This window comes from Acipenser ruthenus, chromosome 38, assembly GCF_902713425.1.
Source record: "Acipenser ruthenus chromosome 38, fAciRut3.2 maternal haplotype, whole genome shotgun sequence".
Classification (NCBI taxonomy): Eukaryota; Metazoa; Chordata; class Actinopteri; order Acipenseriformes; family Acipenseridae; genus Acipenser; species Acipenser ruthenus.
In genome coordinates, this window is record NC_081226.1 from 1,190,215 (window position 1) to 1,203,328 (window position 13,114).

General features: G+C 38.5%; 2 protein-coding genes across 2 annotated transcripts; both read left to right on the top strand.

The window, feature by feature from the left end:
* The first annotated feature begins 542 nt into the window (after positions 1-542).
* Positions 543-5,635, top strand: LOC117433750 (C3a anaphylatoxin chemotactic receptor-like). The gene is made up of 2 exons (XM_034056149.3): positions 543-802; positions 3,099-5,635. Exons 1-2 carry the CDS (start codon positions 735-737, stop codon positions 4,123-4,125), a joined length of 1,095 nt encoding a protein of 364 aa, XP_033912040.3. The 5' UTR covers positions 543-734; the 3' UTR covers positions 4,126-5,635.
* Positions 5,636-5,906: 271 nt separating this feature from the next.
* On the top strand, positions 5,907-10,479 carry LOC117433622 (C3a anaphylatoxin chemotactic receptor-like). Its single transcript, XM_034055989.3, has 2 exons — positions 5,907-6,792; positions 9,450-10,479. The coding sequence occupies exon 2, from the start codon at positions 9,451-9,453 to the stop codon at positions 10,471-10,473; it is 1,023 nt and encodes a 340-aa protein (XP_033911880.3). The 5' UTR covers positions 5,907-6,792; position 9,450; the 3' UTR covers positions 10,474-10,479.
* The last annotated feature ends 2,635 nt before the right edge of the window (positions 10,480-13,114 follow it).

Consider the following 13,114-nt stretch of genomic DNA (forward strand, 5'->3'; position numbering starts at 1 on the left):
TGTTTTGTGATGTGAGTTACAAAAATGGCGCTATGTTAAGACTACATCATTTCAGTTATGATCAGGGAAGCCCGATTTGATCACAGGTCACCGAAAAGCACGAGGGTAGAGAGCAGTGATCTTCTTGTTATACTAGCAGCACATCATTTGGGGAGCAGTGTGGAGTAGTGGTTAGGGCTCTGGACTCTTGACCAGAGGGTCGTGGATTCAATCCCAGGTGGGGGACACTGCTGCTGTACCCTTGAGCAAGGTACTTTACCTAGATTGCTCCAGTAAAAACCCAACTGTATAAATGGGTAATTGTATGTAAAAATAATGTGATATCTTGTAACAATTGTAAGTCACCCTGGATAAGGGCGTCTGCTAAGCAGTTAATAATAATAATAATTTGAACTACATTGTAATTATGTGTAAGTACACGTGTATTTACTAAGTAACTGCTATGTAATTACACAGTAATTAGAAACACTTAATGGAAAGCAAATAATAATAATTCAGAAAGCATACATTGCATGAAGTACAGAGTTCAAACATTGTGTGAATCTCAAGCTAAAACAACGATTACCACACAGTGCTCGGCTTGTGGTGTGCAGCAAAGAAGGCGTGTTTTCCCTTTGAGTCAAGCTTCTGTCTGTTCTGTAGAAGTGGTGTTGAGCCAACACATCTTTCTCATAGTGGATGACAAGATTTTAGCAAGCTTATTTAAGCACCACTTCAAAGTGTGGAAAGTTCTGATGCTGGATATTCATGTTTGCATGTATAGCTTTTTTCTTGTTGAACGGATTTTTGTGACAAGCCAAAGGTAAGATCAAATCTGTTATTTTTGTTATTTGTGAAAGAATTTGAGTTATTTTATAGTTATTGTGTTCATTCAACAAAACTACAATCATTTGGAAATGATCAATGCCATTGTCCTGGTATTTTTTAAATGAATGGTAATCTAAAATAAATTAATAAATCAATGAAATAATAAAATGAAGTTCTGGGATATATTACAAACATGTTGTAAAAGCTATTATTCCAAATAACATCTTTTTGTGGTACAATAAAGAAGAAATGTCCTAACCATGTATTCTACATTGGTAGCAATTTTGGAAATACTAAAAGAAACTGACAAACGATTGGATTAAAAGTCTTTCTTCTGATGAATTAAGGGTTTTGTGACAGCTATTCTAAATGTCAGAGAGCTGTTATTCTTCAATGAACACACTAAAACTATCCAACAATGTCCTGCAGAGCCCATTGATATTGGGGGCTCACTGCACCCAGCGTTAGGAAAAGCACTGTGTCCCCAGTCTGCAGCTCCTATATAATTCAAGTCCTCTTTATGTTGTATCCTGTTTTTATTCCCTTTAGCCTCTGCCCCTTTGTTAAACCTGCTGTATTTTATTTAGAATTCTAAAAGTCCTGGGGTGAATCACACACACACTAACAATCAATTGGAGGGGGAAAGGTTTATCAAGTGGACAATTGTATCAGAAAAGGGGTCGGGTTAGGGGTAGGGTTATATCATGCAACAAGATTTACACATTAAGCCCATAGTAACTATGCACAATAACATTGTATTTATGTGTACGTACACATGCATTTATCCTGCCATGGCTTTCAGCATCTGTAAACGGAAACGCAAACAGGTTCCTCATTCCAGGGGATCAGTAACACTTCCTCATGCTCTTGGATACTGGATCTGCTTTTAGTCAGGCGTTTCATACATTAAGCTCTTTATTTTTTTTTAAATCAGTTTTTGCCTTTAATCTGGTTTGCCAATCTAATTTAGTCTGTATTAATTGTGGTTTTCGTTTTAAATTGAATGACATCATTAAACTTCCTTCCTGTCTTGGTGTTTTTTTTTTTAATAAAGTAAAGTTAGGTTTATAAAGGCAACTCCTAACATAGGTCACTTTTTGGCAGTTTTCCTCTCAGCTTTTCTGCAATGTTGACTGCTATTGACACAATATGGCAGCCATATCAGTCATTCTTGGTAGTCACTGCTGTAAAAAAAACAAGTTATGGGGTAAAATTATGAACAACATTTTGTGGTACTTTGCTCCTTAAAATCGTGAACATATGTTTGAAAAGGAAATGATTATCAATTCAGGGAAACTGAGACATAATAAAACAAATTAAAAACACATGAACATAATTTAAATCTTTTATTGAACATCATGTAATCAAAGAAACTAGAAAATTATATTGCAAAAATTTACAGGAAGCCATAATAGTAGTACAGTATTTCATGTTAGATTTCCTCATTGTCACATTCAATTAATGTCAGTTTTTCATTAATTATATGGAAAACTACAAAGTGGCACGTAATTAAATATGTTAACGCTGCTTTTAGTTTGGTTGCCAGTACAGATAAATTGAAGGGCTCTAATCTCTATGTAATGAGTCGTAAATTAGTCATACATTATTCTGTGACAAAGTCAAAAAAATCACTTGGAAAAACTATATCCCCCCTCTGGTTAATTTTCTTTAACAAAAATTCAATTCCCCAATCTCTGTAAGATGGATCTTTAAATTAGATATTGCTTCTCAGTTCCTTCTTGCTACGTCTTAAATATCTTATACATGTATTTCTACAGGAATATAATATCATATTATATATTTTAATGTTGCATACATGGCACAATCATGATTTAGATCAAGCGGTTTACCTTTGTGATCCGTCATTGGGAAAGAACTATGCATCAACTGCAGAGTCACTTACAATTACGTCTCACCCGAAAGACGGAACACAAGGAGATTAAGTGACTTGCTCAGGGTCACACAATGAGACAGTGGCTGAGGTGGGGTTTGAACCGGGGACCTCCTGGTTACAAGCCCTTTTTTTAATCACTGGACCACACAGCCTCCTGATTGAAGTCTTTAAAATGGTGTAGATAAAGTTGATCCAAGACACTACTTCAAATTTAGCACAGAGAGAACATAAATGGAAGGTGAGTAAAAGTAAGTTCAGAACAGAAGGTGGGTAGCACTTTTTTTACAGAGTCATACATGTATGGAATAGCCTACCAGGTGAAGTAGTAGGATCTAAAACACTGGCATTTTCTTGTTCACAAACTTTTCTTATGTTCTTATGTTTTTGTTCTTTTCAGAATGGAGCTCAGCAACATCACAAGGAGCAGCAAACCTTTGCCTCAAAAGACAGACAACTCGGTGGACATCGACTACGTAATGGAGATGGTATTGATAGTTTTATACAGCATCACTATTGTTCTGGGAGTAACCGGAAACAGCATAGTGATCTGGATGACCGGCTGCAAACTGAAGAAGACTGTGACCAACGTCTGGCTCCTCAACCTGGCTGTGGCAGACCTGGTCTTCTGCTTCACCCGAGTCACCTCTTTGCTCAAGAACCTCTTCTACACCTACTGGCCCTTTGGAGAGTTCCTCTGCAAGTTCAACGGCTTCTTCAAGTACATGAACATGTTCTGTAGTGTATTCATTCTGGCAGTCATCAGCCTTGACCGCTGCTTCTCTGTAGTCTTTGCCATCCGGATCAAGCAGTGGCGCACTGTCCAGATGGCTTCTTTTGCCAGCATAGGAGTTTGGGTGCTGGCCACAGTCTTTAGCCTGCCGTACTTCCTATTCCGACAGGTCTCTATGGATCCAGGAAATGGGAATCTCTCCAAGTGCTCCTTAGATGTTCCTGGAAGCAAAGACGGATACCAGAATAAGCTGGCCCTCTACATATTGAGGTTCCTTATTGGTTTCTTGGTCCCCTTTTTAATCATTGTCACTTGTTATGCCATCATGGCTTGGAAGTTGAGGCGGACACGGGTGCCCAAAAAGTCCTTCAAGATCATTGCTGCATTGGTGGCTGCCTTTTTCTTCTGTTGGGCGCCTTACCATGTCTTTTTGCTGGCCAAGATGGTCAATAAGAAGTCTTTGGCGGTGAAGGTTGCTCTTCCTTTGTTCAAAGGACTGGCCTACTTCAATAGCTGCATCAACCCCATCCTTTATTTCCTCATGGCCCTGGATCTGAAGAAGAGGTATAATCAAACACTGTCTTTGGTGTGCATCAGAGCTTTCAGTGAGGAATCGGATAGTTCCAGCCATTGCCAGTCAACAAGGAGAGACAGATGCACTATGGCAAACACAGTGCAGGTTGCTTCATTGTAAAAATACTCAAAACTCAAAACATTAGTAGCCTCTGTCTTGACAATTTAGTTAAGATACTGTCAATACTGTGACATTTTTAGTGCTCATACATTTTTGAAAAATGTTGTTTTTACATATCTAAGAAGGTTGTTATATACAGGCGCTCCTTGACTTACGACGCTTCGACTTACGACGCACGGCACTTACGACTCTTTTGCATTATTACCCTGCTTCGACTTTACAATATCGATACGGCATTTACGACATGGCGAGACTCTGCAACTGATGCATAGTTCATACACCCTAGTCTCTGTAAGTCGCCTTGGATAAAGGCGTCTGCTAAATAAACAAATAATAAAAACAATGTCTGATAAGAGCAGTGGACTCAAAACGAAACCTAAGCTGTGAACTCTGTCACATGATGAGAGGCTTAACTTCAGGCGATCGTAGTTCCGGCTAGGAGTACCGCATACACACACTGAATACGTCATAGGAAAGCCCTGAGTCTGTACTTTTAAACAAGCCAGGTAGGTGCCTGAGTAATATACGTGTAAGCACCGGGGCGCTGGTGCCCCAAAATCAGCGGGCTGAGTGTAAAGAGTTAAATATATATTTGCATGAGTACAATATAACGGATCGTTTTTGTAAAAATATATTATCTGGCCAAAGAGTCAGGAACGTAACCCCAATTTATAACATTGTTCCTATGGGAACATGTGCTTCGACTTACGACGCTTCAACTTACAACGCGACTTTCAGGAACCAATTGTGTCATAAGTGCGAGGACTGCCTGTATTAGGAAAGTTTATGTGAATGGTTTGTATACCTTAGACTGCAAGATTGAGCGTTTTTGTACATTATTATATATTATCTATATTAATGTATAGAAATGTAGTGTTTAGTGCTTTTTTACCATTACAACACACAGACTAATCCATAAAGTGGGATTATGTTTAAATACAGCAGGAGAAGAGTTGAATTTGAATATACTTCTGTATTAACACACTTTACTTTTTTGGGTTAAAATCGGATGGGAAGATGTCCACAGACCAACAGTTTTCCTGAGCTGCAGTAAAAGTGTGTAATTAGTCATGCTATAATGGAGAGAAATAATTACTGTAATTATATTGTTTGCTCTAGAACTTAAAATGGACAGATGTTTACCATAGCACCCTTCTAATGAACAGGACGTGTGTTGTGTTGCATTAACATTATTATTTATTTCATAGCAGATGCCCTTATCCAGGGTGACTTACAATTGTTACAAGATATCACATTATTTTTTGTATACAATTACCCATTTATATAGTTGTGTTTTTATTGGAGCAATCTAGATAAAGTACCTTGCGCAAGGGTACAGCAGTGTCCCTCACCTGGGATCGAACCCACGACCCTCCGGTCAAGAGTCCAGAGCCCTAACCACTACTCCACAACATACGCCACAAAGTAAAGCAACACAACACACAAGCCCTGGAGTTTGTCAACCTGCTTAGAAAACAGATCCAATAAAAAAAGGTTATTTGAAAAAAGAACAATTTGTATTATTAATATATTATATATATATTATTATGTATTATATATCCTTCCTCTTTGTAGAAAAAAATAGTCCCACAAATTATATTTCTTGTAAACATTAAAGTGGAGGTTTTCAACATTTAATTAATTAATTAAATGAATGAAGTCTCTGTGCTGGTCTCACTCGCTCCGTAAACAGCACTGACATAACCTGCAAGGTTTTAATGACCAAACTTTTATCCAAAGCAACTTACAGAGTCGGGGGGGGGGGGGGGGGGACTGACGGACAGGCGACTATGCATCACAACTGCTGCTGCAGAGTCACTTAAAATAGGACGGAGCACAAGGAGGTTAAGTGAGTTGCTCAGGGTCACACACAGTGAGTTAGCATCTAGGATTGAACCTGGAACCTCCTGGTAACAAACCCCTTTCTTTAACCATTGGAGCACCAAACTTCTTCAAATAAATGTTATTTTGAACACAACTTGGCCCCAAGGGCTCTCAAGCTAAAAAGAAATAAGGAAAGCGAGTAATTTGGATATTTGACAGCTGAGCTAATGTTCGATGTTTTTTTTTTCTTTTCCATGTACAAAAAACAGACTTCGAATAGACAGTTTGAAATAGCTTGCCTGCTTGGGTGTTAGACATTAGCAGGGGCCACTGCTAGAAAAAACAAGAAGTGGTTCTATTCTCAACATGGTCAGAAGTATCTGAAAAATGCAACCAGGCAGTGGAAATGGCTACGGTCCTGTTGCTGTGTGTTTTGTGATGTGAGTTACAGAAATGGCACTATGTTAAGATAAAATCATTTCAGTTATGGGAAGCCTGATTTTATCACAGGTCACCGGAAAGCATGAGGGCAGAGAACAGTGATCTTTGTGTTGTACTAGCAGTATATCATTTGAATGACATTTGAATTATGTGTAAGTACACATGTATTTACTAAGTAACTGCTATGTATGATCGGTTTATGGTGTGCAGCAAATAAGGCGTGTTTTCCCTTTGAATAAAGCCTCTGTCTGATCTGTAGAAGTGGTGTTGGCTCAATAGATCTTTCTCATAGTGGATGACAAGATTTTAGCAAGCTTATTTAAGCACCACTTCTGATGCTGGATATTCATGTTTGCTTGTATAGCTTTTTCTCGTTGAACTGATTTTTGTGACAAGTCAAAGGTAAGATCAAATCTTTTTTTTTTTTTTGTTATTCGTGAAAGGATTTCAGTTAAAATATTAACTGGGTAATTTTACAGATATTGTTTTTCATTCAGCAAAACTAGTAATTTGGAAATGATCAATGCAATTGTCCTGGTATTTCTTAAATGAACATTAATCTAAAATAAATTAATAAATCAATGAAATAATAAAATGAATACATAACAAGTTCTGGGATATATTACAATCATGTTGTCCAGATAACATCTTTTTGTGGTACAATAATGAAGAAATGTCCTTACCATGTATTCTACATTGGTAGCAATTTTGGAAATACTAAAAAAAACTGGCAAACGATTGGATTAAAAGTCTTTCTTCTGATGAATTAAGGGTGTTGTGACTGCTATTCTAAATGTCAGAGAGCTGTTATTCTTATGCTTCTGAACACATGTGAAACAGTGTTTTAATCTGTTTTCTCTTTTTTCTTAAATTACATCAACATAACTGATTGCTCAATGAACACACTAAAACTATCCAACAATGTCCTGCAGAGCCCATTGATATTGGGGGCTCACTGCACCCAGCGTTAGGGAAAGCACTGTGTCCCCAGTCTGCAGCTCCTATATAATTCAAGTCCTCTTTATGTTGTATCCTGTTTTTATTCCCTTTAGCCTCTGCCCCTTTGTTAAACCTGCTGTATTTTATTTAGAATTCTAAAAGTCCTGGGGTGAATCACACACACACTAACAATCAATTGGCAGGGGGAAAGGTTTATCAAGTGGACAATTGTATCAGAAAAGGGGTCGGGTTAGGGGTAGGGTTATATCATGCAACAAGATTTACACATTAAGCCCATAGTAACTATGCACAATAACATTGTATTTACGTGTACGTACACATGCATTTATCCTGCCATCGCTTTCAAGCATCTGTAAATGGAAACGCAAACAGGTTCCTCATTCCTGGGGATCAGTAACACTTCCTCATGCTCTTGGATACTGGATCTGCTTTTAGTCAGGCGTTTCATACATTAAGCTCTTTATTTTTTTAAAAATCAGTTTTTGCCTTTAATCTGGTTTGCTAATCTAATTTAGTCTGTGTTAATTGTGGTTTTCGTTTTAAATTGAATGACATCATTAAACTTCCTTCCTGTCTTGGTGGGTTTTTTTTAATAAAGTAAAGTTAGGTTTATAAAAGCAACTCCTAACATAGGTCACTTTTTGGCAGTTTTCCTCTCAGCTTTTCTGCAATGTTGACTGCCATTGACACAATATGGCAGCCATATCAGTCATTCTTGGTAGTCACTGCTGTAAAAAAAATGGGGTAAAATTATGAACAACATTTTGTGGTACTTTGCTCCTTAAAATTGTGAACACATGTTTGAAAAGGAAATGATTATCAATTCAGGGAAACTGAGACATAAGAACAAAATTAAAACTACATGAACATAATTTCGATATTTTGTTGAACATCATGTAATCAAAGAAAGTAGAAAATTATATTGCAAAAATCTCCCGGAAGCCATAATAGTAGTTAGATTTCCTCATTGTCACATTCAATTAATGTCAGTTTTTCATTAATTATATGGAAAACTACAAAGCGGCACGTAATTAAATATGTTAACGTGACATTATTCAGCAGGTTTCATTCGACTTCATGAAGCAAAATGAGTTCATTCTATAGGGTTGCGAAACCATTGGCCATAGCTGTAAGATATCTCAATACAAAGGACATCTGTTATAAACCTCACAAATCACACCCAATCAGGTTCTGAATAGAGCAGTAATTATCCCAGGTATATGTACAGTAAAAGCTGAAAGGATTTTCAAATCCTGAAGCTCTCCTAAAAACGGCAACATAAATGTCTTCATGCACCAAAATGTTTGTTGAGTTTATAATAGTATTAATACCCTGCACAGGGTAAAATGGGCAACATTTGCATTTGTTCATCTGTCCGTACGCTTTCTGGAAGGTAGTGGAACAAAAACTAGAGCTCTAAATATATGTTTGTTTTCTCATAAAGAGGAACTTGTGACACAGAACTATTTATAGTCACAAATGCTGTGAAATCTTACTGTCCGTGGTGCACGTGAATATGTGTTATGTATTTCTGAACTGCAAAATGTATCTTTCTCAAGGGAGAAATAAACCAAAAGCCACTCCGATTCTTGTCTAGTCTGTAGACAGTAAACATCCCATTCACACATATCAAAGAGGTATGAACCCTGCATACATTCAAAAGAGACTGTAATTGAACAGCAGGTTGAGCTAGTTCTGCCTTTGGTTTAGTTGCCGGTACAGATAACTCTAATCTGTAAATTAGTCGTAAATTATTCTGTGACAAAGTCAAAAAAATTGCTTGGAAAAACTAAATCCCCTGTAAGATGGATCTTTAATAGAGATATTGCTTCTCAGTTCCTTCTTGCTACTTCTTAAATATATTATCTTGTATTTCTACAGGAATATAATATCATATTTTATATTTTAGTATTGCATACATGGCACAATCATGATTTGGATAAAGTGGTTTACCTTTGTGATCCCTGCTTGCTTTCTTGAAAAAAAGAAGGGAAATAGGAGACTTGATTGAAGTCTTTAAAATGGTATAGATAAAGTTGATCCAAGACACTACTTAAAATTGAACTTTTCTTATGTTCTTATGTTTTCGTTCTTTTCAGAATGGAGATCAGCAACATCACAATGAGCACCAAACCTTTGCCTCAAAACACAGACGACTCGGTGTACATCAACTATGTAATGGAGATGGTATTGATAGTTTTATACAGCATCACTATTATTCTGGGAGTAACTGGAAACAGCATAGTGATCTGGATGACCAGCTGCAAACTGAAGAAGACTGTGATCAACGTCTGGCTCCTCAACCTGGCTGTCGCCGACCTGATCTTCTGCTTCACCCGAGTCACCTCTTTGCTCAAGCTCCTCTTCTACACCTACTGGCCCTTTGGAGAGTTCCTCTGCAAGTTCAACGGTTTCTTCACATACATGAACTTGTTCTGTAGCGTCTTCCTTCTAGCTGTCGTCAGCCTTGACCGCTGCTTTTCTGTGGTCTTCCCCATCCGGATCAAGCAGTGGCGCACTGTCCAGATGGCTTCCTTTGCCAGCGTAGGAGTTTGGGCGCTGGCCACAGCCTTTAGCCTGCCATACTTCCTATTTCGACGGGTCTCTATGGATCCAGGAAATGGGAATCTCTCCAAGTGCTCCTTCGATGTTCCTGGAAGCAACGATGGATATCAGAATAAGGCCCTCTACATCGTGAGGTTCCTTTTTGGTTTCTTGGTCCCCTTTTTAATCATTGCCACTTGTTACACCATCATGGCTTGCAAGTTGAGGCGGACACGAGTGCCCAAAAAGTCCTACAAGATAATTGCTGCATTGGTGGCTGCCTTTTTCTTCTGTTGGGCGCCCTACCATGTCTTTTTGCTGGCCAAGATGGTCAATAAGAAATCTTTGGCGGTGAAGGTTGCTCTTCCTTTGTTCAAAGGCCTGGCCTACTTCAATAGCTGCATCAACCCCATCCTTTATTTCCTCATTGCCCTGGATTCAAAGAAGAGGTTCAATCAAACACTGTCTTCGGTGTACATCAGAGCTTTCAGTGAGGAATCGGATAGTTCCAGCCATTGCCGGTCAACAAGGAGCAACAGAAGCTCTATGACAAACACAGAGCAGGTTGCTTCATTGTAAAAATACTCAAAACTCAAAACATTAGTAGCCTCTGTCTTGACAATTTAGTTAAGATACTGTCAATACTGTGACATTTTTAGTGCTCATACATTTTTTAAAATGTTTTTTTACATATCTAAGAAGGTTGTTAAATATTAAGGAAAGTTTATGTGAAAAGTTTGTCTACTTTAGACTGCATGATTGAGTGTTTCTGAAATGTATGTTATTATATATTATCTATATTAATGTAGATACAGTGCCTATAGAAAGTCTACACCCCCTTTCAAAATGTTCACCTTTTGTTGCCTTTTTTTCACGTATCTACACATCCTACCCCACAACTTCCAAGAGAAAAAAATATTCTAGAAATTTGTAGAAAATTAATTAAAAATAAAAACTGAAATATCTTGGTTGGATAAGTGTCCACCCCCCTTGTAATAGCAATCCTAAATTAGCTCAGGTGTTACCAATCACGTTCAAAATCACACACCAAGTTAAGTGGCCTCCACCTGTGTTAAATTGTAGTAATTCACATGATTTCAGGATAATTTCAGCAGTTCTTGTAGGTTCCCTCTGCTGGGTAGTGCATTTCAAAACAAAGACTCAACCATGAGCACCGAAGGTGCTTTCAAAAGAACTCCGGGACAAAGTTGTTGAAAGGCACAGATCAGGGGATGGTTATAAAAAAAAATATCAAAGGCCTTGAATATCCCTTGGAGCGCGGTCAAGACGATTATTAAGAAGTGGAAGGTGTATGGCACCACCAAGACCCTGTCTAGATCAGGCTGTCCCTCCAAACTGGATGACCAAGCAAGAAGGAGACTGATCAGAGAGGCTACCAAGAGGCCAATGGCAACTTTGCAAGAGCTACAGGCTTATATGGCCAAATTGGTCAAAGTGTGCATCTGACAACAATATCCCAAGCACTCCACAAATCTGGCCTGTATGGTAGGGTGGCAAGAAGGAAGCCATTACTCAAGAAAGCCCACCTTGAATCCCATTTGAAGTATGCAAAAAAACATTCTGTAGCCATGTGGCAAAAAGTTTTGTGGTCTGACGAAACTAAAATGGAACTTTTTGGCATAAATGCAAAGCGTTGACGCAAACCCAACACAGCGCATCACCCAAAGAACACCATCCCTACTGTGAAGCATGGTGGTGGCAGCATCATGTTATGGGGATGTTTCTCATCGGCAGGGACTGGGGCACTTGTCAGGTGTGAGATGGCAGGGAGGGGGTTAAAACCTCTCTGCAGAAAAAAAAATGTGCGGAATGCACATTTGTCTTGTTTAATTGTTTTGTTTAATTGTTTAATTGTTTTATTGATTAATCATTAGCTGCACCTGGCTACTATTGAAAATTGGAGCCAGGTGCAGGGTATTTAAGGAGAGCAGTCAGTTTGGTCAGAGTGGCTGCTGAAGAGGGTAGAAGCCCGACTGTGCTGGTGTGTGGGTACAGCCGTAATTTAAAAAAATGAAAAAGGTAGAGTGAAGCCTTTTTGTTGTGTGTGCTGTTTTGTTTTGTTACAGGGAAACAGCTTAGCTGTCCTGTTTAATTTAGGTTCCTGTTTTGTTTAGTTATTGCTCAAAGAAGAGCTAGGTGTTTGTTTTGTTTATTTTGCTTTGGTGTTTTCATTAAAAATAGCGCAACCGCACTTCAGAAAAAATCAATTTCTGTGTGTTGGGTCAGTGTTTTTAAAGGGGCAACGAACCGTGGTGAGTGCGATCCTTATCACACAGGATAGAAGGGAAAATTAATGGAGCAAAGTACAGAGAAGTCCTTGAGGAAAACCTGCTGCCCTCTGCAAGAAAGCTGAAACTGTGTCCGGAAGTTCACCTTTCAGCATGACCCAAAGCAACAGCCAAAGCTACACTGGAGTGGCTAAGGAACAAAAAGGTAAATGTCCTTGAGTGGCCCAGTCAGAGCCCCGACCTAAATCCAATCGAAAATTTGTGGCATGACTTGAAGATTGCTGTCCAACACTCCCCAAGGAACTTGACAGAGCTTTAACAGTTTTGTAAAGAATGGTGAAATATTGTCAAATCTAGGTGTGCAAAGTTGGCAGAGACCTATCCCAGCAGACTCACTGCTGTAATTGCTGCCAAAGGTGCTTCCACCAAGTATTAACTCAGGGGGGTGGAGACTTATCCAATTATGATCTTTCAGTTTTGTATTTTTAATACATCATTTTTTTGTCAATAAAAACTTTTTTCCCCTTAACAGTGTGGAGTACGGTGTGTAGATAAGTGGAAAAAACCTCATTTAAATGCATGAAACTATGAGGCACTGGCACAACAAAATGTGAAAAAGCTCAAGGGGGTGTAGACTTTCTATAGGCACTGTGCATTTAGTGTTTCATGCTTTTTTGCCATTACGTGGATTATGCTTAACTACAGCAGGAGAAGCATTAGATTTTAATATACTTCCATATTTATTAAATAAAGCAATGCCTTTTTTTTGTTTAAAATCAGATCAGAGGATGACATTGTTTGTTCTATCTCCTTTAATAGAACTTTAAAAACGGGCAGCCATCTACTTTTACACTTTTCTAAGGAACTTGAGATTCATTATCTAGGATTTCCTGGCATTCAGAACAACATTTCATTCCCAGCACTTGTCAAGGCTGGTGTGTGCTTCCTGCTGCTGTGTGTGCGAGGGCCTG

What these genes read in the sequence shown, in the direction of transcription:
- LOC117433750 (XM_034056149.3), top strand. Translation starts at nt 735, where the DNA reads ATGCTGGATATTCATGTTTGCATGTATAGCTTTTTTCTTGTTGAACGG. An exon ending in ATTTTTGTGACAAGCCAAAG is followed by an intron (nt 803 to 3,098) that starts GTAAGATCAAAT and finishes TGTTCTTTTCAG; the next exon opens with AATGGAGCTCAGCAACATCA.
- LOC117433622 (XM_034055989.3), top strand. Translation starts at nt 9,451, where the DNA reads ATGGAGATCAGCAACATCACAATGAGCACCAAACCTTTGCCTCAAAAC.